This window comes from Chaetura pelagica, unplaced genomic scaffold (genome assembly GCF_000747805.2).
Source record: "Chaetura pelagica isolate M959 unplaced genomic scaffold, ChaPel_1.0 scaffold138, whole genome shotgun sequence".
Classification (NCBI taxonomy): Eukaryota; Metazoa; Chordata; class Aves; order Apodiformes; family Apodidae; genus Chaetura; species Chaetura pelagica.
Window position 1 is genome coordinate 6,224,665 of NW_009954215.1, and position 26,661 is coordinate 6,251,325.

Genomic DNA, 26,661 nt, shown 5'->3' on the forward strand with positions numbered 1-26,661 from the left:
TTTTTTTTTTTTTTTTTTTTTTTTTTTAAGAAAAGGTAAAAATGAAGTTAACTTTAAAACCTGTAATGGCTTGAGGAGTCTCTAGAGTGAAACAGGAGGAGGGAAGGGGGAACTCAGGTTAATAAAAGCTGTTAATTAGAGTCAAATTTGCTGCTTAATGTGTCAAGAAGTAGTGAGTTACGAGCTGATTAACTGCTCTGAGATCCTTGGGAGACCAATAAACCTGAAGCCTGGAAATGGAAGAAGAACAAGGTCATGGTCTTCAAAGAAGTAGTCGTTAAAATTGTTTAATGTCCACGCTGGGAACATCCTCCAAGAGGTGGGAACCTCCCCTGTTCTAAATGTCTTCTTGTATCACTAATCAGCCATCCAAGTCTTTCACAATACAGTCAGGTTCAGAGAGACTTATTTTTTCTGCACTAGCTGGGACTTCTATATAATGTGCAACAAAAGGCACAGAAAAGATTGGAAACTCTTCAAACACTTGATTTTTTGTTTCCACTCTTCCTTTGAAAGGATGTTGCAAAAGCCTAAAGCAAAAGGCAGAAAAGAAACATGGAAGAGTCAGAGTATCCATCAAGCCTTGAGCTCAGGATCCTGCACTGCTTGTGTGAGATCTAAGAACAACATCTCTCTAAGCCACACAGTGAAAGGAGCTGGCACAGCAGGAACTGCCTTTAAGAATAAATTAATAAAAACAGCAGAGAAAAGCAAGTGAATAAAGCCTGTCAAGAAATGAAGGGTTTTGGAGATTGAGCATTTCCCACATTTTAATGCATCTGGGAGATAGAAGGCAAATGATGGGTGATTTTCTTTTGCCATTGAACTATGGAAAGACTTAATCTATTTTCACTCCAATTTACTCTTTGCAAGTCTACCCTAGACAGAGTACATTCTTCTTCCCTGCAACGTGCTAGCCATCATTACTGGTTCTCTGTGATTGCTATGAGAAGAAAAGCTGCAGTTGCTATGGGATCTCTGCCATTAACCAAGAGCTTTCCCAATGGGGTTTAAAAAAAAAAAAAAAAGGAGCCAGAAGATTAAATATTTCTAGGAGGGGATTCCACAACACTTAGAAACTTCTGCTAAACCAGAAGGCATAAAAACTTTTGGTTTTTTGATTGAGACACAGCAGCTATGAACCCCCTAGCCAAGGATACACCCAACTCCAATAAAGTTAATCCATGAGTATCACCCATCACTCAATGGCAGTTCAGCTGGGCCATCTCAGTGGTGCAGGTGAGGTTTTTCCAAGCAAACAGAAGGAGGTAGGCTCCTCCATCATCTGGAGAACTTCTGCTTGTACTCCATCCAGAGCTCTGCCCTGCCAGAAAACTCCAGCTCAGAGGCTAACTATTGCTCTTTATAATCACCCAAGACAAAGACAGGGCTCTGCACTGTGCCAGGTGGCAACAGCAGTTGCAGCTGGGGCTACTGGGCAGGCAGGGAACGTGGGAACAGAACATTTGCTCCTGGCTCAAGGGGCAGCACAGACCAGGCTTCCTCTGCTCTCACCACCATGCTCTGCATTCCTCTGCCCTGTATAGATACTGCTGGAAGTTTTAAGAAGAAAACTACTTTCCATGGGAGACTTCTCCTGCCTCACAACCTCTACTTAGTTTCAGGGGCAAATGTGCTGACTGTTGTGGAGACACCATGAACTCCTGAGGTTGGGATTTGGCACCAAAAGGAAAAGGAACAGATGTTCATAGATTTCATTGCAAAATATAATTACCCATAGTTTCTAACACTATATACTATGTATTCTTGTAAACTTAAAACAATGGGAAGTGCCCTCTGTGTCCTTGTGGACATCTTGGGTGTTCCACCAGATCTTACCTATATCTTCTATCCTGCAACATTGCAACACTGCAAGCAGCAGCCTTCAGAAATGTGGGGATAGGATTGCTTCACATACAGTAAAGTTATCTTTTTAGAGCTAATTTTCTTATTCTTCTACAACATCCAGGTCCTGAGGGAAAGCAGAGCCCAAAGCTAGCTCTGGATAAAAAGATTAGTTCCTTTTGCATTAAGATGCTTGTAATGATTCAGCAACTTAAAGCTATCTTTCTACCAACAAGGAGTTTTTGTGGTTCCTCTGTAAGCCGATAGTTTAAAGTGACAAATAAAAGAATTTGACAAAAGTCATTACCACCTACAAAGCTGTGGTATATTTTTGTGTACGAATGGGTCTATTGTGCCCAAAACTTGCAGATTTTTTCAGCTGGGAGAATAATCCCATCTCTTTTTCCAGAGAGAATTCTACAATTTTACCTGTTCTAACAAGCAATTCACCTGAAGCATTATTAGTTAAACTAGTAAGAGCAAATACAGCTCCTAGGTATGACTGGCACTTCCCAAAAGGCAGGTGAAATGCACTGAGGACAACTCTCCTGATCAGGAGAGTGACCAGCTATCTCCTATCTGACACCCATAATATTTCAGATGCCTTTAAAACCAGGCACTTCCAATAAACTCCAGGAGCAATCAATCCTCTGCAATTGCTGAAAACTGTTGCTGCACAGAGGAAAATAAACAACAGAGTACCTTGGCAAACAATTCAGGGTCAGAAATTTTTCTTCTCTGACAATTAGTAGAGAGCCTTTGTGTACCTCCTGCAGCAGTCACTGAGCATGGAGGGAAGCTGAGAAGGTCAGAACCTTAATTCTGGATGCAAATTGGCTGCTGGTTCTCCACTGCTGAAAGGGGGAGAGGAGGTTATGGCCACAGAGTAATGAGCAAGATTACAGTGCAATCAGGCAACAGAGATGGGAGCTGGAGAGACGTGCTGAAAGCAGGGGAAACATTCCTTATACTAAACCCCTATTGTTCACCTCATCTCTGCCTCAGTGGATAATCCATGAGATTCTGAGCTTCTGCCAGGAGCCAGCGTGAATAATTCCAGAGCATTTTTCCTACCTGTCAGTAATAAGGCAGTCCATGCGTGCATGAGCTTTCCATTTCTTTGAGCAACACATATGGGAAGGTAAATTTTCTGTAATCCCTGGAAATATCCTTTCCCCTTTTCCCCATGAAACCTAGACCGTGGATGAAGAGACACAAGCTGCACTACTGAGAAATCACAAGCACAGCACGTGACTCCTCAGCACTTTGTGCATCTTTAGAGTGAGGTGGGGGAACTGGGGGCAATGAGACTATTGTCCATTTGGAGGATGATGTGTGAAAGTAAGACAAATGCAAATTTTCAGAGGAAACATGCTCCGTTTGTGAGGTGAATTATGGTTGAGAAAGACCATGCAGAGCATCACACCTAAAGATAACATAGTGGTAGAAAAACTTTCCAAAGGTGGGTGCAGGACAAGAGTGACATAAAGATGGCAGGACTAGTCTCATCAATGGACATCTTACCCAGCTTCCATGTTGACATGTGCTGTGTAAAAATATGAACACAGCAACCAACTGGCAACTGTTGCTCTGAGCACCTGAGATCGCATAAAAATTAGTGAAATACTGCATTGCAAGTCACACAATGTGCTTTGAGATCTTCATTCAGAAGAGCTGGTGTAAGACTGCACCAGCACATAGCACGCTGTGCTGCTAAATATACCCATGCTCACCCAGAAGAGCACCAATTTGATTTAAGTTCTACCTTTTAAATCACTATGGATATCAACTCTTGCTTCCTTCTTCTCATTAACACTGCTGTAAAGTGCCTGGCACAAATCTACATCAAATGAATATAATTAGAGGAAAATACATCGCATTAACTTACATGCCCTTCCTCTGCTTTTTCTGTTTTATGTCTGTTCTTTCCCTCTTTCTCCTTCCTTTTTTGTATGGCAGTTTTGTTTCTATTTTCCTTCACAATTCATCTTTTTCTGTCCTTTTCTTTCAGTCTTTCACCTATTCCTTGTTTCAAGCCCAAAGCTGATGGCTTTTCATTTTTTTTTTATTAGTTTCCAAGTTTGTTTGATTTATTCTGCACTTACATAAATGATTTTATACAAAGCTTATAAACTCCAGTACTCCCTGCAGAATCCCATCAGCACTGCTACCTTCCATGTGGGTAAAGGGGTAAAAAAAATAAAATAAGAGTGAAGTTAACAAAGTGCTAAATTAAGTAAGAATCTCTTACATCATACTTTGAAGCTTGCCAAAATCTGACTCTTCAGATGCACTGCAATGGTGATTTTCTAAGACACAGGGTCTTTGCAGGCAAACATCTTTATACTTCAGTGTCAGAAAGAAAAGAAACACATATTCTGCTGGTTTCTACAGCAAGGATGAGGTAACTTTTCAAATAACCATGCCTCAAGACATCAGATTGTCACTACTGCATGGCACCCAGAACTATGGGATTCTGCTGGCTACTACAGAAAAGAAAGGCAAGGACAGTGAGGGAACATATTTACTTTGCATATCTTGTCTGAAACACCTGCAGGACTTCAGGCAAGTGATCCCTGCTGCAATTCATTGTATTGCTCAATCCAACCTTGCTTAATTCATCTCATGAAATTCTTAAATGGTACCCAGGCTATAGGCTAGCTCTCTACAGAGATGGGAATTACATCCCTAATTACAAGATATGGTACTGCCCTAATAATAAGTTCTGTGCTCAAGAAGTCTCCACCCAGGGGGATGAGCTTTGACCTCTTTTAACAAAGACTGCAAAATAGTTGATAAGAACATTAAAGCAAGTCAGTGCTCCAGAAACCATGTGTTCATTTGCTCTGAGCATTTTGGTGCCAGCTGCAGAAATTAGCTTCTGAGCACATCTCACCAGTCTGAGTGGGGGAGAGTTGTCTGTCCCCCAGTGCCATAACACAGATCTGGGGCAACAACATACAGAGGAGTAGAAGGGGAACTAGCAAGGCATAGTTTAACCTTCGCAGTATTCAGTTATTTTACCCCACAATCCCCTGATAGCACCAGGGAAGGCTCAGTTCAATAGGTCCATTCCAGGCACTGCTGGAGAAATTAGAGTTTTATATGTATCTTCAGGATGAGCCTTCATGAATGAATAATGAATGGCCCCTCTACAACACACACCCTACCCCAAAAAGAATAGGGCCTTGCTAAGTTGTCATTATTGCTCCTCATATTTCCTTTCAAACAGCACCTCTTGCCCTAAGAGCACTCTCCTTTCTCATACTGGCAGCAAAAGACTGCAGCATGCTCTAACTGGGGCCATGTTTTCTCTTCCAGCAGATTTGCAGCATTTAACAGCAAGCCTTCAATTATCACAGCACACAACTGCAAAACTTGCTCAAGTTCAGCAATTTCTAACCTTGCCTTCAGCCATCCTCTTTCTTTTGCCCCCAAAGCCATCTAAAATAGTATTCTCCTGGAACCTCTGTGCAGCCTGCCTAGCACCAAGGTAAACCATAAGTCAAAATGATTAAAATTATATGGAAATACACACCTCTCCTTCAACACTGTACTGGGAATGTGGCTTCTAAGAGGATGTCACTACACATTACTCATAAGGCCAAGAGATGTGGCATTTCCCAGAGAACCTCCACATTCTCCTTTTTGAGCTGGATGACTTATAAGCAGCAGTCTTCTCCTTTTGGGGCTGTGCCTTCTATATGCATAATTTTAGGTCTTAAAATGAACCCCCTGATCTGAATTAGACCTGCTTGAGAGGAAAAAAAAAAAAAAGTAAAAAAAATCTTGGAAATATACAGCAACAAGAACCTGGCAGGACAAACTCACACTCCCACTGTGCCAAATTGCAAGTTTAGTAATTCTGTTTTCTTCTTGCTGAGTGGAAGGTGTCATTAGTTGCTGTATTTAGAGCCACAGAAAAGGTTCTTGGAGCAATCCCCAGCCTCTCTCTGAACCAGGTGGCTGATGACCACAGGAGCACTCTGCAGCTGGGGACCTTCACCTTCATCTTAACTGCAGTCACCACTTCAATTTTCCTGGCGAGGAAATAAACAGGGCAAGTGGCACAATATGAAGAGAAACTCTCAGGCTGTGTCATTTCTCCTCCAGGCTGAAATTCATCCCTACACCAGGGCCACTTTAAAGTCCCCTTGCTACATAAATCACTCTTGGGTGCTTTTAACTCAAGAATAGCTATCCTTCTGGGAAAGGATTTCTTCTCTAGGCTGGTCTCTGTGGAGCACCCATTGAACCAAATCCTCATTTCTGAAGATTAGTTAACAATTCAAGGAATCATCCTCTTACTGTGAGCCTTGGAGGGGATCACAAAGGCCTTGGCTATGTCCTACAATCATGCACGTGTACCCGGGCTTAAGTCTTGTGTGCTGACAACAATCCCACATGCTGCTTTGGAGAACCTCAGCCCATATGACCACAAGAAGACCACCTCCTTATGCAAACATGCCCACCCACTGCAAATGCCCATGCAAAAGCTGGCTTTCCTGGCAGCACTGTGTGACAGGGAGGAAGAACAGCAGAGCACAGTTGTGTTTGTATGATGGGATTTTGAATAAATGAAAATACAAATCCATAACTGTAGGTGGTCTTCATGATGCATGCAATGAGGAGGGGAAAAAGAACATGAGGAATTGTCCCTTTCACATGGTGACCGAGGCTAGGAATGCCCTGCTGTTTCCAGATTTGTTTGGGATGGTTGAAATGAAGACCACCTGCACTGCCTGAGAATTGGGAAAATCTGTGCAACCATTCATTATTTATAAGATAGCTGTCCAGAGGCAAACTGCCTGGAATCCATTAAAGGGAGAAATCCCAGTTCCCTCTGGCAGTCGCCTGGCATAGGCCTTCTCCACCAACACAAAGGGAAGGAAAAAAAATCCCTTTCATTTCTAATTAATCTTCTGGTATATAATACTTTTAATTAGGGGGAAAAAATTACAATCTGTGTGCTTGTTGAGAGAGGAAGGATGGAGCCAAAAGCAAGGCAGAAAAAAAGCTGTGGCATCTTGGCTACAGTTTCAGGCCTCGTGCTCTTTTAATGGGCTGGAGCAGGTGAACCCCACAGCCTGATGCTTCACTTCTCATGGTATTGACCAAAGCCACCCCAGTGCTTCAGGGGCTGCTTTGGAGATGAGGAGTGGGACCAAGTATGCACGGGCTTGGATATTTACCCTGGAAAAGAAAATCCAGGCAAAGACAAGCAGAGGGGAAAGGTATTAGAAAAAGATGCCCTTGGAGAGAAAAGAAGTGGACTCTGTTGAATGAGGCACAGACAAGGAGAAGGGGACAAGGAGATCTATCCCATACATTATCTCCCCAAAATAATAATAATTATGATAATAGAGTTCATTCCCCAACCCCAAATTTCATGGCCCTGCTTTCTCTTTTCAATGTCTCTCTTCTCTGCATTCATTATTAATGCCACTAGGGGTACAGATTTGCACTTTAGTTTCTGAAAAATTAATTCAATGATTAAAATTTCAGTCCCTGAGTGATGGAAGTAGCTCAGGCAAGCTGGAGATGCCCCTTTGCAGTTTGAAGGCCTTTGGCACACTGCTTGCTTACCCCCTGCACGAGAAGCCTCCCTGTAGACCTGGACCAAGGGGGAAAAATCTGGTAGGAAAATGTGCTTTTAAGTTGATCAAGTTCTGCTTTTGTAGAACAGCGATTTCAGTTTAATAACCTTTCAGCACTCTATTTAGTGCAGAGAGCAAACCTCATGTTCTTCCAAGACATAAGTACTCATGGATTTCTACACAATGCCTTGGGCAAGGGGAATATCTCCAAATGTAAATGTTAACCAACACTGGGATACTGAGAGATGGAGCATCCTGCTACATCTATCACTTGTTATCAAGCTGACTGGAGGCTGAGAGAATTCCAGTGTGGCTAATCATATTTTCTATAACAATGTGCTTTAAAATGAAAGAATAGGGAAGAAAGATCCTTGGAGAAAGACACCTTCTCAACTCACAAACAAGGTCTATTTTCCCATCTGCATCCACATCTACAGTAGAAAGAGCATGATCCAAGGATCCTGCAGACTGGTGAGGAAAGAGCTGGAAAACTCACTTTTCTTCCTCAAGGTGTGGCTTTGTGAAAGTTTCAGAATACATGGGGTTTTATGTTCTGTTCAACACTTGAAGTTATTCTGAGCTGAGAGCCTTCAGCACTGCAGCCCTATGGGACAGACAGAGCATCAATCTGTGCAGTGTTAGCTCTCTTGCTTGCTTTCATGTGCCAGCTTTCCTACATTGGGACAGGTTCATTCATCCTGCTCTTACAGAGTCCAGGTAGTTTTACTGAACCTACAGCTATTAAATCTCCCCTTCTGAAAAGGCTCCAGAGCAGGATACATCCCTCCTCCAGATTCATGACACCAACACACCTGAGAGGTGACGTGCTGGGGCACACAACCCTAACGCTCTGTGCAAAGAGGAAATGGAAATGCTAGAACAAGCACTTTGGCACAGCTTCTTGGCTGGGCTAAAGGTTTATTCCTGGGACGCTGCTTTCCTGCAGACTAAGGAAAATTAAATTTAGCACTTTGCAAATAAATAGGTTAAGGCTGAAAGGACACTATTTAGGAATTTACTGCTTACAGCAGCCTCAGAGATTATAGATCCATCACCGTCTATTACCTTGCTAGTTACTGCTTCCACTCTGTCTATCTTCCCCACTTACAGAGTGGTCCTTTCATCAGGTCTTTTTCTGTTCCAACTTGAAACTGTCATTGCTCTAATGGAATTATATGAAGAAAAACAACTTCGGGTTGCAGTGACTCTGCCAAAAAGCCAAGGACATCTCCTGTGCTTTCCCAGGACAACACAGTGAGATTCCTGCCTGACAGACACATGCACAGATGTCTGACAACCTCCTGGGAAGTACTGCCATGCACAGCTGTTTACACATATGCCCGAAACCTCTGGGCCTCTGTGCAACTGTCAGCTGGGCCCTTTCAACAGGCAGAAACACAAGAGCTTTTGCAGGGACAAGCACACTGACACCTGACTAGTAACCCTTGCTGCAGACCCATTATAGCTACATTGCACATGGCATGAGAACCAGGTGCTGAAAGCATCAACGTGATTATATCCCCTGCCTTGTGCTGCATTCACCTCTCCCATTATCTGCTTCACACAGAAATCTGCAGACAGCTCCCTCTCCAGAAATGCAAAGTGACATCGAGCACATGAAACACTTTCCAGTGCCTTCCATTAAGACAGACAAACCCTGCAGTTTAAGGTTGAAATTTATGTCAGCTCTCCAGAACATGGTTGAGATAGAACCACCATTATCAGCTACTCATTTAAGCTGAAACTGAATACAGATGAGGGACAAATCAAAATTTTCAATCCTCAGTTTGATGTATTCCCTCCAAGATACAGGCAGACAGGCTTGTCTTCTTCTAGATGCTAAAGATGCCATCAAAAGACAATCTTGGGAGTTATCAAAGCTGGAGGTCATCCTCAGCTCTCAAATTCTCTGCTTCCCTTGTGGAAGAGAAAGCAGCAATGTGATTTTGCTATGATTCCTTACAAGAATGATTTGACATAAAATACCTTTCTGCACTTCTTCATCAAAGGATGCTCTCATGCAATTGGCAAGAAGGAAAATACATTAAATTCAAAATCCTAAACCAGTATCAAGTTACCTGCTCTTCCCATTAACATTCACATAGGGCAGAATGAATGTTTCTTGTGTGTGGAGTTAAGATTATTCATGTACTTGTTTGTGTGAAGCAAAAGTGAGAAGAGGATAGGTTTTTCACCATTTCCATGAGCATGAATAAAGACAGCTGATCCATTCTTAAATCCCAACATTAATCTGTATCCACATTAAGTACTAAATCCTTAAGTACACAGAAAGTAAAAAGCTGAACTGCAAAATCTGTTGCTCTATAGCACAGGGTAGGAGTCCACCAGAACCACAGCAGCGAGTCCTTGTAACAAAGCTCTCCAGAAGGATTTTCAGTTTACTGCTGCACACTGTCATTGCTCCACAAATACAGCACCATGACAAGGACACCAGCATTAATAGATTGATACTGTAACATTGACAGAAAACGTCCTGATCTGGAGAGCCTGCATGGCATATTGTGCTTAAGAGTCTCTGATGCTGTGAAGTGCATCAAATCTTCAAGAAATGCCATGACTGAATGCTCAATGTGCTTCCAGCCCTCTGCAGCAACAACTGCCTCCAAACAGAGGTGGGATGCCTTGCAGCAAAGCGCAGCAGTTAGTATTTTTGCTTTTCTACAAGCAAAGAGACCTCTGTTCAGGTAAAGGTCTCAGGGAACAAGTAACATGGCAGAGACTGGGATCCCACAAACTGCTGCTGCCTAATGAGGTCTGAAATACAGGCTCTTATCTTAAACTGGCAAGCCAGTTTGAGCAAAAGCGCATTAACTGGTTTATGCAACACTGACTTCATGGTTAAGAGCCATGTAGTCACTGAACATTTAGACTTTGAAGAGTGGAAGCAACACATAAATGACAGAGGAACATATGGCTGCGAGATCCCAGTTCCTGTCTCACCCCTGATGCTGGCCCTGTGGCTGCCAAAGGGGTTCTGTGACCACACACTCCATTCTCTGCTCCTTACTATTCTCCCACTACATCCCTCCCCACTCTCATGCCAAGCCTTGTGGGAAAGGACCAACCACCTTGTTATCCAAACTGAAGTTAGGCTTAAGTCTTTTAACTCTGAAATTCTGGATGAAGCCACAACCCAAGCATTTATATGTTTGTGTTGTTATATAAAGGAGAAGACCTTTATATGAACCCAGACCCATTCTTTAGACAGAAATTATAGATGTCCCAAAACTATGCCAGTATGGGAATCTTTTGTTGTCAACAAATTTTAATATACACTCCCCCTCCTTTCTAGAGATAAAAAAAATCTTCTGCCCCAGTCAAGCATAGGGAGTAGCTATAAATCCCAAAGTAAGAGATAAGTCCTAATTATATTTGTATTTAAACAACATGCTGCTTTCTTGAGAGAGAGAAGCACAGCTGCCATTCACTCTGGCAGTGGCTTTGTGCAGGCTGAGCTGTGCTGTGATGACCTGAGGCACCCACAGGCTGGTGGGTGTTTTGCCAGATACTACCAGCTGCATCTTGCCTTAGATGTTTCCTGGTGCTAATTGCATTTCCTAGAGGTCTGCTCACAAACCTGCTGCTGGAACATGCAGGGAAGAGGTCAAAGAGTGGTACAAAAAGCATCTTGAACTCTCTTGGCAATGCTCTGACCACATGCCCTCTGTGGTGCCAGGCAGTCCTTGCTGCTAGCTAAAATGAGGCTTCAGGGATGTCCATGTGGGATCAGAAGTGGAAGAAAGAGCCATAAGGATCACTAAAGTCCCTGACAGCATTTGTCACACAAGGATGGCACAGAAGACAATGTCATAACACAGCCCTGCTGCAGCTGAACACAGCAGCCTTGGAGCAGACCAATCCCAGCACAGAAACCCAGAACTGACCCAAGGCAGGAGAGATGACCTGTCCCTTCCTCCTCACGTCCAAAACCAGACAAATAATTGAGACTGGAGCAGCCAGAGAAGACAGCTGAGAAGAGGGGTACCCAGCAACTCAAGACTATTCCCCCACAAAAGGATAAAAACCTCCAGCAATTTCCACTTCTTTTCATCTGCAGCTTTGAACATAATCATCTGCAAGCAAACAGCGGGGTTGTGGTTTGTTGACACAGCTCTGCATGTTCTGCAAATTCACAACAGAGCAGCCAGGGAAAGCGACAAGCGTGCATCAAAAGCTGCTTTGCAAAACACCCATTTCATGTGTGCTGCAGTGAAGCTTTGGTCTTCCCCCAGCATCCAGGCTCGAAGGCATCACCTTTTCCTTCAAGAGCACCAATCACACTGGCTCGAAGTAGAACACCTTTTGAAACTACCAGAGATTCAAAGAAATACATTAAATCAACTGAAGAGGTTTCATGCCAATTAAAGGTAGCAGGTACCCACAGAAAAGGGAAGGGGCAACTGTGCTGCCCCAGGCTGCCTGGCCCTCAGTGGCTGCACCCTGCGTCTGAGGGGCAATTTGCTGCATCCATTCACATGTAACAAAAGCAGCTGCACTGGTTACATCTCCAACTCATTCACACACAGCTTCCCTACCACAGAACATCTTAAAAAGCTTCTCAAAGCCCTGTGAAAGACCACAAATGGCAATATCCTGCAGTCAGGTGAGACAGATGCAGGAAACCAAAGTCAAGCGACCTAGCGCAAAGCCACAGAGAGATTTAGTGCCAGAGACGGGAACAAGAACCCAGGAAGGGTTTGCTTATGTCCCCTCTACTTTATCCGTTATTTAACGCTGTCTTCATCTTGTGGTGTGTAAACACAGCTCTGTCAGCCCACACAGTCCTTTGTAAGCTGTTCAAATACAGCAGCGGGTGGACACAGACATTCTCTCCAGAGACCTCCCACAGGGAGACTGGACACAGCCAGTGACAAAAACAACTCTTAAGCAAATTGCAATCACACAGGTGCTGGAAACAGGAAAAAGTGAAGGAGAGGCCTTCATGGAAGCAAGTAAGTCAGCCAGGATCTGCTCTGCCTCCTGCTAACATAAGCTGGTGCAGCAGCAGGTTTTGTGCTTGGTTCAGGGCTGCCGGGCTCTACCCTGGGGCATGAGGATAGAACTAGTGGCTGCTGGATGTAAGCACAAGCAGAGTTAGAGCATGACCTGTCCTGCATGATGTTCTCCACTGAGCATCCCTCCAGGGCCATACATGTTGCTAAGCCAGCCTGGATACTTTAATTTAATTAAATTCTCATCAGTGACTTGTGCTCCATGTTGGTGCTTGTGACTCTCTGCTAGAAAGCATGGGCTGTCTCTCCCATTTCATTAAATATTAGATGCTTTAATGAAGGAAAATGGGATTTCTGGACAGAGGTGAGTTGCAAGCTTATTTTTAAAAAAATTATTATTACAGTAATTAGGTTACTTGCTGTTATTGCAGAAGTTGTGAAAACAGATGCTGGGGTGCATAGGTTGGGATGGCTGATATCCGTCAGGTCTTGCTGCCTGGATGAGGCCATCAGCAGTACTGTCAGTGATGGTGGCTGAGGTCAGGTGCAGAATTTGTGGGACTATCTTGAAAACTGCCTTTTTCCAGTGCCCTGCTCCTTTGCTGAGAGAGGCAGAGTGCAGATGGAGAGGTGGAGCTCATGCCACCATAAGCAGGGTGCTGTGAAGAGAGAAACCTGGGGATACAGCACCAGCACCACCATGTCCTTGGGGCACAGGGATGCGAAATGGCAAATGCCAACTCACTGGCCAACAGCTGATGATTATGAAGCAAACAGGGAAATGCAGAGGAACAGCACCTGAGAACCAACCTCTCAACTTCAGCCCAAAAACCAGCCTTGTTTTTTGAAGTGGGGCTGTATACCTGCCTCACAGTGTAACACATCAGTCACTTCAACAGAGGAGAAAGCCTGAACTCATTTCTCTTACCTGCTGCACTCATCAGCAAGACAAATCTTTGACCTTTCAAAGAGCCTCAACATGTACCATCCACCTGCCAGTCAGGAAAGACTCAGTCACTGGAATAATTCTCTAACATTATCAGCATTAATTACCTGCATAGCTGGGTCTATCCTGGCACACTCACAGGCGTGACAGAGAAGGGGAGCAAGTGGTGCCAACACACTGGAAACAGGTGTTGTGCCAGACCGACAGGTAACAGGGGAGTGTATTACCCAGCCCAAAGCAGCACAGTCAATTTATGCTCACAACTATCTAGAGACATTGGCAGGAGCATCATTCCCCTCATACAGATGAGAAACAGAAGCAGAGAATCAACTTTGCTCAGTTGGAAGGAGGCTTCAGCACAACCTCCTGAAGTCTTGGAGCAGCATCTTTTTGTTCTGAAATTGTGCAGTAAAACCTAAACTTCATGGTAGAGCTCCTCCAGTTCCACTTCCTCCAGGTGACTGGTTTAGTTTTTTTTTTAAAAAGAAAGAAGGAAAAAAAAATCATTAGTAAAAACTCCTACCCTGCCCTGGGGGATAGGCAGCTGTTCAGGGAAACACATGCAGGAAGAGGGAAACTGTGTCAGGAGGAAAAAAAAACCATGAGAAAGTCCAGAAAAAGATGAAGACAGAAGCAAGAATTAAAGTTAGATCCTAACATGAAACAGGCTGCTACAACATCTGAAGGAAAATTATGCGTAGGAAGTTTAAATAGAGGATTTGATGCTTTAACTCCACAGATTGCTCAACAGCTCCTGTTTTAGAGCTGCTGATTAGTGCAACCCAAGATAGGTCCTCACTGACCCTTCCAGGAATCCCAGCACAATCATCTGGCACAAAGGCATCATGTTCACACAACAATAGCAGGTGCTCCCAGAGCTGAGCAGATATCAAGTCTCCAGCAACCACACGGGTAAATGGAAAACAAAATATAAAAATAAAATAACTTGCAATTAACAAGAATGAGGAGTTAACAGAGGCCTACATTCTCTAATCAATCTCTTGCTGCCTGGCCTGCTCCACCGATGAGCCCCATTGTTAGTTTTGATTGTGTGTGCAAGAGTGCGAGACGGCTGCTGGAAGAAGAGCACTCCATCAAAATTGTGATTTCTTTCTCCTCTCGAGACTCATCAAGGGTGAGGAGGAGGAGAGGGGAGAAGATAGAGATGTAAAAAGAAACAAACATCTACAACATGCTGCTTGCAGATACTCTGCTTGGATCAAGGAGGAAATAACTGCAACTGCAGGTACGCCAAGCATGCAGACTCAGATCCAGAGTTCCCAACAGTACTGTCAGCTTCAAGATGAAACCAAGAGCACTCAGGTGATCAAAGTAATGCCTGTATTAACCATCTTGTTCATTCTGTACACTGTTCACTGGCACACCCCAGCCAACCTGATGTTAAGGCTGTGCAAGCACAGATCCTTCTCTCTAAGCACTCTCTTCTCCACCCAAGTCTTCATCCCAAGTATTTCCACAGGACAGAGCTGAAGGTTGCCAGGTACAGCAGCAGCGAAACCATACATAGACACAACGAAAAAAAAAAAAAGCAGCATGCAGAGGAAATTTCTTCCCAACCTCTGTAAGAGGTTGTCTTTACATCTCATAGCAGAGAAGTTAAATACAAATATTTTATGTAAACTAGGTATTATTATTTGCCCATAAAGATATCTTACAATTTCTGAAAACCTACTGAGTTCCTGTTCTCAGCAGCACCTTGAAGCCATGGGGTCTATAAAATAAAATAATTTTTACCCTTTTCATTTTAAATTTATTGGCTTTGAATGCTTTGGCTGAGATAGTGTCTTTGGGCACACAAAAAGAAAAAGCCCATGATTTAATTTCTCTGCACTGTTTGTTCATTTGTACAAGTGTCTCCAAATCATCTCCTCTTCAAATTTGACCAGTCTTTCTGTTTACCAAAAGACTTTCTTTGTCTGAAAATATTGTCATTGCCTTTCTAAAGGCCTCATTTCCTTACTCATTCAGGATCTACCCAGAGACAAGGATAAACAGCATGACACACACACGGCCAAGCAATGATATCCTGATTTGCCAGCACTTAATTCCAAGTTGGCTAAGCTCATTTTGAGGCTCCCCAGCAATGTTTGTTTGTTTTAACAGATATATTTAATAGGTTGCTACAAAGGGAGTCAGTGCAGTGCTTGGATATCTTCTGGGCTGCCTTGCCTAGACACACCAACCAAGCATTATGCAGAACATCAAGTCTGTGCCATGGCCTAACATATCTAATGTACCAGCAACAGGAACAGAATATGAAACTGTCAAGTGCCCCAATAACTATAATGCATTACAGCCTACAATAAAAAATAAAATCATCAGGAACTAAGCTCCTGGTGAGGAATCTGTAACACCACTTTCCATAGCATTTAATTAAAATAATAAAAAAGAGCAAACAAGTGAGGGCGACCTGTGAAGCCTGAGATGAGCCTTGCTTCCCACCCACTCACACACAGGGGGTCTGAAAATCACTGGAACATTCCTCAGGTCGATGAGCTCATGTATTGTATCGACAGGGATCACCAATAAATACTGATACTGCTTCATTGGAATTCAGTGCTCATTTATAGATGCAGCCGTTTCTATTCACAACATGGCACTGTGATTAACCCTTTCACTGAAGCTGTAATTCCAATTAATGTGAATTGGCTGGACATAGAGCAGGCAGATAATAAGTTCTACTACAGTAACAGCATACCTTGGTTGGGAAAACCAAGCACATCTTTCATCTTTGTTTAACTTTGAAGGGGTTACATTACAGTTGCTCCTATTACACCCCTGCTATTGAAGCGCCACTGAAAATTAAATGCCACCAGCAGAGCTACTGAAATATGCCCTAAAGTTTACAGGCAAACTACAGAAGCTTATAAAGTGCCAGGGGACTTCTGTGGTTTAATTATATAGGCCCTGTTCCATAAATCACTGGAATGGAATAAATACAAATAGCATTCCCTGCTTTGTGACCTCTTTGGGTTAATGAAATGCACACAAACACCTACAGTCTGCTAGGTCTGCTACGGCTCAGGAATTCCACAGTACAAACACAACCTTGCTGGAAGCTGACGTCAGGATTCAAGCCTTGGTACATACATGAGAACCAGCTGCTTGGACTCAGCAAGGAAATAATTTGTTGTTTATGTGCTACTGCTGCCCTAAGCTGGGACAGTGGGAGTTGTCTGTGATTTATTGAACAGGGAGAAAGAGTCTGAGATTTTGTTGTTCAGGCTTTGATTAGCAAATCTGCCTTTCTTATCCGAAGGGGTGTGTGAGGTAAGAGAATTTGAGGAGTTGCATGAATCAAAAATAATACACCTTTGGGAAATGTGAGATCTTGAATCTACTGCTGCTGCTCTACCTAGTGTCACTTACCTCCATCCTCTGGACCTACCGGGAAATAAAGACTTGAGTGAAGAAGACAGAGCAAAAGGAGCATTTAGGGGGGGAATCCACACTTGATTAGTCATTCTTTTGCATGCCATTTTTTAATATTGCCATGACATGAAGAATTTGATCCTACTGGAGACAAACTACTGAGAAGCCAGCCAGCTCTTGTTCATGGGGGCAGTATGCCATTTTCTCACATGGTCTTTACTTTCTCCAAGCACACCATCTCTCCTATGACAAAAGAACTGCTAGTTGTACTGTCTGGACATGGCATCCAACAGACATCTCCAGGAGGCTGCTGAAGTTTAACACTACAGATGTGAGCACAGGCAGTCTTAGAGCTCAGAGCACTGCACCATCTCAACAGAGAACTGGTTTTAGGATTCAAGAACAGCACCTTAAAACCTAGACAGTTATCCCCCTTCCCAAACAGCCAGGTTTATTTTCTGGCTGTCATTTGTCTCAGCCCAGAAATGTCCTGAAGCCAAGTAATACAACAGTTTTGGTGACATCTCCCTCATTTTAGTAATGATTCTAGGTGCTGTCTTATATTACCTTATATTACCTCACTTGCTTTATTTGGTGAGGGTTTTTTTCTGAGGCTCTGGAGTTGCAGAACATCCTGTTACAGAAAGAAACAATACTGCAGCAATCCCCACTGGCACACAGCAGTAGGTTTGCAGAAACAGAACTGCTCTAGGTCTTGCTTGTACAGTCCACTGAACACCTCCAAAAGCCTCATACTTCTCATAAGAGAGATGCACCCCGAGGGAATCAGAGGGAGGCAGGTATGATTTTAAGTGCCAGTTGTGTTTGTCACTGAGAAGGAGAAAGTTCTCCCACTGACCTGTAAACCTGGGCTGTTGACACTTGAATCAATGTAAAGTTGGAGCTTAACAGCTTGGCAAGTCTAATGTCACACCTCAGCTCTCAATCCAACTGTGTTAGCTGGAAGGCAACATGGAAGAGAAACAGCATCTCTGAAGCCAGAACCCAACCTCAGATCACCAAACTAGATCAATAAAGGTACCAGACTGACAGAAGACAGAGTGTTATTGCTACTCATCTGAGCTGTTCACATAAATGGCACTTCATACACACAAGAATGAGCTGCTGCTCAAAAAGGATTCCAATTTACATAAAGTCAAGATGATGACATACAGACAAGCTAGAGGATAGCAGAGACAGTAAGGACATACATCTCACAGTGAAGTAAGGATGAAACTTTGATGGTTACATAAGATTTTACTGCTGTGGCATATATCACTGGTAGCATAAAAAAGGTGAAGTACAAGGCCAGATGCCTGAGGTACTATGCATATATAGTCTCTTCACTCCTGACTTTGATATATAAGTGGGAGACCAGATGTCAAACCTTCTAAAGTACTTTTTTAAAAGAAGAAAGCATCTTTACTTCCCTCATAAGAAATGCCCTGTCACATTGCTGGGGAGAGGTGATTTTTCCAGCCTAATCACTGAGAAAGAGCAAATGCTGGCAGGATGAGAACCATGAACCCACAGAAGCAGGTGCAGGGACCTACCTTAAAAAGCAGGCAGTCCCCTTGGTGCTCAGCATAAATGGAGGTGAGTCGATACTGGCTCTCAGTGGTGATGTCGATCTGGTACCCTGTCAGTGTGTAGCACACCTTGCGGAACTCCTGGATCTTGGTCTGGAAAACTTCTTTCAGACGCTGGTTTTTTAGTTCTGCACTTTCCACTTGCTTCTTCAGCTCTATGGGGGGAAAGAAAATGGGTACTTTTTGTATATGTATTCTTTTGCATGCCATTTTTTAATATTGCCATGACATGAAGAATTTGATCCTACTGGGGACAAACTACTGAGAAGCCAGCCAGCTCTTGTTCATGGGGGCAGTATGCCATTTTCTCACATGGTCTTTACTTTCTCCAAGCACACCATCTCTCCTATGACAAAAGAACTGCTAGTTGTACTGTCTGGACATGGCATCCAACAGACATCTCCAGGAGGCTGCTGAAGTTTAACACTACAGATGTGAGCACAGGCAGTCTTAGAGCTCAGAGCACTGCACCATCTCAACAGAGAACTGGTTTTAGGATTCAAGAACAGCACCTTAAAACCTAGACAGTTATCCCCCTTCCCAAACAGCCAGGTTTATTTTCTGGCTGTCATTTGTCTCAGCCCAGAAATGTCCTGAAGCCAAGTAATACAACAGTTTTGGTGACATCTCCCTCATTTTAGTAATGATTCTAGGTGCTGTCTTATATTACCTTATATTACCTCACTTGCTTTATTTGGTGAGGGTTTTTTTCTGAGGCTCTGGAGTTGCAGAACATCCTGTTACAGAAAGAAACAATACTGCAGCAATCCCCACTGGCACACAGCAGTAGGTTTGCAGAAACAGAACTGCTCTAGGTCTTGCTTGTACAGTCCACTGAACACCTCCAAAAGCCTCATACTTCTCATAAGAGAGATGCACCCCGAGGGAATCAGAGGGAGGCAGGTATGATTTTAAGTGCCAGTTGTGTTTGTCACTGAGAAGGAGAAAGTTCTCCCACTGACCTGTAAACCTGGGCTGTTGACACTTGAATCAATGTAAAGTTGGAGCTTAACAGCTTGGCAAGTCTAATGTCACACCTCAGCTCTCAATCCAACTGTGTTAGCTGGAAGGCAACATGGAAGAGAAACAGCATCTCTGAAGCCAGAACCCAACCTCAGATCACCAAACTAGATCAATAAAGGTACCAGACTGACAGAAGACAGAGTGTTATTGCTACTCATCTGAGCTGTTCACATAAATGGCACTTCATACACACAAGAATGAGCTGCTGCTCAAAAAGGATTCCAATTTACATAAAGTCAAGATGATGACATACAGACAAGCTAGAGGATAGCAGAGACAGTAAGGACATACATCTCACAGTGAAGTAAGGATGAAACTTTGATGGTTACATAAGATTTTATTGCTGTGGCATATATCACTGGTAGTATAAAAAAGGTGAAGTACAAGGCCAGATGCCTGAGGTACTATGCATATATAGTCTCTTCACTCCTGACTTTGATATATAAGTGGGAGACCAGATGTCAAACCTTCTAAAGTACTTTTTTAAAAGAAGAAAGCATCTTTACTTCCCTCATAAGAAATGCCCTGTCACATTGCTGGGGAGAGGTGATTTTTCCAGCCTAATCACTGAGAAAGAGCAAATGCTGGCAGGATGAGAACCATGAACCCACAGAAGCAGGTGCAGGGACCTACCTTAAAAAGCAGGCAGTCCCCTTGGTGCTCAGCATAAATGGAGGTGAGTCGATACTGGCTCTCAGTGGTGATGTCGATCTGGTACCCTGTCAGTGTGTAGCACACCTTGCGGAACTCCTGGATCTTGGTCTGGAAAACTTCTTTCAGACGCTGGTTTTTTAGTTCTGCACTTTCCACTTGCTTCTTCAGCTCTATGGGGGGAAAGAAAATGGGTACTTTTTGTATATGTCATCAGCACAGAGCCCTTGCACCCTATGTACATTGCTAGCCAAACTAAGTGCATTGAAAAGGTTAATTAAATTTTTTAAAAGTGAATTAAGCAGGCAGAGTAAAGAAACAGGCAAGCTACATTGCTCTCCTTCTGGTCCCAGAAGACCTAAAGATAATAAACTGGGGAATAAGGGAAACAGACTTGTCTTGGTGGGATGGATTTTTCTTCTGCTCAGCCAGCCTTTTAACAACGTGCTACAAAATTCAAAGCCACAGCATCCGTTTCCCCAAACACACATATCTTATTTTCCACATGGAGCCCAAGAGAAGGGTGTTACACTACAGGAAGCAAGAAAGTGGAAAAATAAAAAGAAGTACACCTCTGTGTGGTTGCACCAGGAGGTAGTTGCCTATAATGTAAATCTCCAACATACTCTTGATTTGCTTGTAAGTGCTTTGATCTCAAACTGACATACTGCTTAGGATTCCCTTAAGACTTGGGAAGGGGCTTTATTGTGATAAAAAGCCTGAAGAGTACCACTGCCTCTTTGCATTTGCTACCTTAAGTGGACTAGTCTCTAGAAGAGAGGTCCTGTGAGACTGCCTGCCACTCACCCTGCATTTTATTGCTACAAAGGGAGCCGCCAGCACTGTGAATCCTTCAAGAGGATACACAACAATTACCATGAATCTTTCACCCAAGGTGTCTTCTGAGTAATTAAACCTCAATTTATCCCCCCATTAATTACTGAGATCAGCTTTACTTTAATATACACAAGAGATGTCTACAAAGTCAGCCTGTTTTATCAACATCGCAGTCCAGGGTTAGAAAAAAACCCTGACTCTTTCTAACAGCAAACAAACAGACTTTCTCATTCAGATAACTCTTTGTCATTCTGAAGTTTAAGGCTTGGTCTGTGCTGTGATCAGACACATAAGTGCAGCACATTAGGCCATATGTCTTTATTTTAGCTAGTTCAGAGTCAAGAACTAGGATAGCAGACACTTCAGCAAGGTGACTGCTTGAGTATGAAGGAAGATTTTTGGCTGGGCTTACACAGCCCATGCTAAAGTATTTTTGTTTCCCAAGCAGGCTGTGGAAGTTTTGCTCAAGTATTTGCCAAAAAGTGTTTCCATCAACCTCCCAGGCAAGTGCAGGAAGAGTGGGATGGTAACTGCAAGGCCATGAACTTGCCTGTGATTTACCTCTGAGCAGCTGCAAGTGCACCAGAAGAAGGCAAGTCTCCTCTTATCCTCTGTTTTGCTTTAGCTAGGTTCTCCAGGTAGGACAAAAGGATAATGCAGTGTGTTAAGTTAAAGTGCCACGGACGATACCCCTTCTTAGAAGTCCTTTGGCCTTAATCTGATTCAGCTTAATCCCCAGACAAGGACAGGAACTCTTTAATGGTTAAAGAGAACTACATATCCCTTTACTACTGAGTGAGAGCGTCCATGCGGGGAGAGTTAATGCTGGCCAAGCCCTTACCTTCAGTTAATTCAGTTCCACCTTCCTGAGCTGCCTGTGGAGATGATGTATGAGCAAAGTATTACCTTTACTCTGGGTCTTCCCCAGCTTTATCTCATTTTTCTGTATGGAGCAAACCAGTCTTGGGGAACATCACATACCTGTTCGTTCATTAAAACATTGCTATACAGGGAATCCCCCAATTGCTAAAGGATAGAAGGTAAATAGACTATCCAAACACTGCTCAGAAGCCTGAAGGGTTGTGGGTCTCACACTGCCCCTTCTCATGAGCTTGAAAAAGCTGTCTTTCCTGACCACTCACTCTCCCATTCATGTCAAACTCATCACTGCATCATTAACTCAATCCTCCCTTGGATTATTACAACCTTTTCCCCATCATCTCAGCTGGGTCTGGTCTTTATATTAATTGAGTAATCAGCCTCTGAAATTAGGAAGTTAATTGGCAGCTCTGACCTCAATATTCTCACAGTCTTCATTCAGCTATGCAACTGTTAAGGACAAAATCCTATATATGAAAGCAAAAACTGAGTGACCACATTGCAGTGGTAAATAACATTTTGCCACTGTCAGAGACACACTGCCTTTAATATATTGCACACAACCAACAGCAGTATTTTTTTTTCCCCCTAATAAATGCAGCCTGGCCTTGGAAAAGTAAATCTGCCTTTTCCTACTGTGTCTCAGAGGCTGCCTTTCCTGGCTTTTATAACCTTGGGGGTGGATGGCACTCTAATTCATTAACTCCTTGAACAGCTTTTCTTATTCATGAAGAGTTAGTGCCTTTTCTGGTGCTTTGTCTCTCAGACTGGGCACTGCTAATGGCCATCACCAGCTTCTTCACACCCCTTGGCTTGCATCCTTATCACCCACCAGCACTGGCCTAGTTAGGCTACAACCATGTAAAGTAAACTCAGAATAGCAACTAAGTGATAGCAACTGCTTTCCTCCACTGCCCTCAGGGTGAAAAGAGAAAAACTCTGACTACAAACAGTCTTTTATGCAAGAAACCCTGAGCCTTGCAATTCAACTGAAGGCCTAGCAAGCCTCCACTCCTGACAGCTTGCCCTGGCCTCCTCCTGCAGCTCCTCCTGGCCCTCCCTCCAGTGCCTGCGGCAGTTCTGGCGTAGCAGAAGTCAGCCCTCCTGGCTGAAAGAATTCATCTGCATGAAAAAACTTTATCTCCCTGTTAGAGATGCCTTGTGTCAGCCCCTGGCACAAGGTGCTGAACTCAGTAACTGCTAATGTAGACACAGCCAGATGTGCCAGCACTAGCTAGGTACAGGATAAAGCCTTGTTATCCCCTCTGTGGCTCCATCAACAAATCCCCAACAGTGTTTCTTCAGTGGCACAGGTTGGGAACAGGGTAGAAAAACCCACGGACAGAGACATGACAGGATTGCTTAAGTTTGCAACTGTCCCCAGTGAAACATCCCTTAAACCCTGACTGTAAACCAGGTTGCTCTTCCTTTATGCCTAAGTGCAGCTCTCAATAGTTCAGCTGTAACAACTGCAGATGCACAACTCCTGCAGTATTTATTCCATGGAATACTCCCAAATTAACTCAGGACAACACTCAGGACTGCAACTACTCCCCAGCTTTCTGCTGAGGGCTCTGCTGACACAACCAAGAAGTTGCATTGTGAGGAGCATTCCTGGCAGAGTAACTTGGTGAGAAGGTAATCTGAGACTTGAGAAGTGCAGGATGGGATCCCACTGCTGAAACAAAGCCATTTGAGATGCCCTAGGATATTTTGCACAGCTTCCCACCATTCTTCAGCAGTAAAAATAGTTCCTGCACATTCTGTATCACACCAGCAAGCCCCAGGTCAACATCTTTGACACTTCGAGGTGTCTAAAATGACACAGGTTGCCTGTCTGTAGGCAGTGGGTACCTACATAGCCTCTCCATGCAACATCTCTGCTCTGGCACTGCAGATTCCCTGCACCCACAGAACAGCATAGCAGCATCAGCACTGACTTGCAGACAGTACTTAATCTTTCTAATACTCCCCCCACCAAGTGAAGATGTTAAGCTAGGAGACAGCTCATTGTTTGCTCCGTGTCTGAATTCAAAGATGTGACAGTGCTAATTCTTAAGCCTCACCTAATACTGCTAATTCCCGCCAAATTTCTAGCACAGTCAGGAAAAATTGATTTAAAAGTCATCATTTCCACAGAGTGCAAATTCAGCATGTTTCAGAGCAGTGTTGGAGGCATAGCTGAAGAGGCCACTGAACAGAGTGAGAGCCTTTCAGGACGGGCCAAGGTGCATTAACAGATGATAGCATGACTGTTTCCACCCCTTTTACCAACCACCTACTGAACACTGAAAGTCTTGATTCTTTGAGATCTTTCACAACATTTGGAGAATTAGGTTTAATTATGTCTTTAAAAGGCAGTGTTTGAAAACTAGAATCCCTGTATGTATAGCCCCTGTGTGAGGTCCTGTGTTCGACTGGAAGACTCGCACAAAACAGGCAAGAGAAGTTACAGGTGTGGGAAAAGTCACACCATAAACATCCTTCATCCCAAAGAAGGGACACTGAAGCATTTCTCACTGAAGTGTTAATGAAACAAATAAGAAATGAGAAAATAAGGGTGAGATTTGGCAGATTACACCTTGATCAGGGATAATGACTGGCTGCCATTTGCCTGGAAAAATAAATGAAGGAGGAGAACAGGAAAATATATAGAACTCATAATAATCTTCTTTGTATTCAGACCAAGAGTATGTACAAGGAGTTGCCCATCCTGAAAAGTTTGATGGGGAAAAGGAAAATCTTCACTGAAAAAAATAATAAATCATGAATCTGTTACAAAATTAATATAGCCAAAAGATTAGCCTACCCCTAATGATGCTGCTTCTTGAAACACCTTGTATTTTCACACACTTAAATCTACTTCAATGAATAATTTAAATTATTTTGGATAAATAAATAAAATATGAGTTGGGCTTTTTTGGTCTTATTTTGAAAACGTCACTGCTTTTTATTCAATTAGTTTTGCACTCCTTACATCTGAAAAATGTTCACAGCTCCCTGGAAATACCACAGCTTTGGCTCCTGCTTCAGGTTCAGCTAGGTCAATCAACAGCAATAGCAAACTCTACACTAAAGAAAACCAAACCCACCCTTAACCTTTTCCCCAGGGAAAAAGGACGAAACAATGTGGCACACAGCATGCCAAAAGTGGCATGAAATTAAACATATCACTAGTCTTTTCCAGGTGAACACAAATTTGTTCTGCCCATCCCCAAAGATGCAACAAGCCATGTAGCTGCACTGATTCAGTTGTGATCCCAGCTAATAAATCTCTCTCTCAAAAAGGCCTGAGGTCCTTCCTAACTCTCCAGTAAAGGTTATTTTCCCTTAGTAACATGTTTGGGGGTCACTCATTCCAACACACACAGGATAAAGTATTTACACATGAATTCCCATCCCTGCTGACCCTGCCAGAATGCCTCAGACAGATACCATCCAGCATTGCTATGGAGATACTGTACTTTTACCAACCCTACTCTATTAAAAAACAGCCTTAGGTTGTGTTTTCAGCCTGCAGTCCCATCCTATACTCACAAGGTCTATAATGAGAAGGGGAAAGGCTATTCTCTCCATTCCAAGAAGCAAGACCACAATTAACCTCATTCTCTCCCATTTAGACAAGCTGCTTCTCTCCATTTCCACAAGGCTGTGCCTGCCATGCAATGTCACCCATCAATCACCCCCACTTGTACCCCCAGACTCTTATTTAATTACACTCTTGTACTGCAGGTCTGTCCTTCCCATCTGACTCTCTGCTGCTCTAATCCTGCCTTTCTGCACCCAAAATCCTTCCAGTCATTCCCTCTTCAAACCCTGAAGTGAAATTTTCTCTTCCAGCTTTAGTTTATGAGGAAGTGTCTGAAGAGAGTCCTGTGATATCCTGTAAAGGACACCATATAAAAATAAATTGTATCATATTAAGCAAAGGCTAATAGAAGGAGAGCTGAGTGTTTTCTGATGTCGGCGAGTTTATGATCATTGCTTTTGAGAAATAAAATTCGCTTTGATGGATTTTATAGGTGTGTTTTATGCCCCGGGGAAGTGGGACCAGGCCACCCGCCCAGCACGGCAGCCCCACACCTCCCACCCTCACCCAACCTTCCTCCCTGGCTGCCTGAAACCACGCTTTGCAAAACTCACCATTTGTGACATTACAACCATGAATTATAACTTTTCTTGAAGGTAAAAACAGTTTTATATTCAACAGACTGCTCTGGCTGTTCAATTTTAAACCTAAGTGGTATTTATTGGATCACTCAACGCTGGTTTATTTTTAAACTGTGTACGTACCATATGGTTCAGTGCACCTCCCACCTCCCTCCCCAGCCACCCGCTTGCCCTTCCTGCAGCTCAGGGAAGTTTTCAAAGGCAGCATGTTACCACTAAAGGTTTCCACCACCATGGGCAGCTACAGCTCTTGTGTTGCCCTAGGACTCCCCACTTAGAAAATTTCCCCTTTGTTTCCGTTCACTGAAGATGGTTGCCTGAAGCCCCCATTTCAGACAACCCACATTTTTACAAGGGTACCATCTCTTGGAGAGAAGTCCATAATCAACCTTTATACTCAGATAATTTGCATAAAGTGGCAGAGGACACCAGAAGGCTAGGATAAAAGGAGGAGGACACTGAGGACTAGAGAGAAAGCTATGGAAGAGGATGAACTTTCTCCTGTAGTACCTACACACACAGCACGGATTAGGGTTAAGTAAAGGGCTCTTTTCTTCTCCTGGTAATCCTGAGATTACACTACAAGGTTGCAAACCTCACAAGCACACTTGAAGTTGGCCTAGGTACAGGATTCAGCCCTGGTAGATGAACCACCACCACCAAGCAAAAGGCTCCCTCAGGGATCCCAGCCTGGGCACTGCTTGGAGCTTCCTCTGCCCTTCCTTCTCCTCCTCATTGGCAAAGATGCTTCAGAGTAG

The 26,661-nt window shown here is 43.4% G+C and overlaps 1 protein-coding gene across 1 annotated transcript in view; it reads right to left on the minus strand.

Moving 5' to 3' along the window:
• Positions 1 to 26,661, minus strand: part of MAD1L1 (MAD1 mitotic arrest deficient-like 1 (yeast)) — a 353,023-nt gene that overhangs the window by 69,273 nt on the left and 257,089 nt on the right. Inside the window, exon 17 of the mRNA XM_010003276.1 lies at positions 20,000 to 20,190. Within this exon, the coding sequence (XP_010001578.1) occupies positions 20,000 to 20,190 (191 nt within the window). The remainder of the gene's footprint in view (positions 1 to 19,999; positions 20,191 to 26,661) is intronic.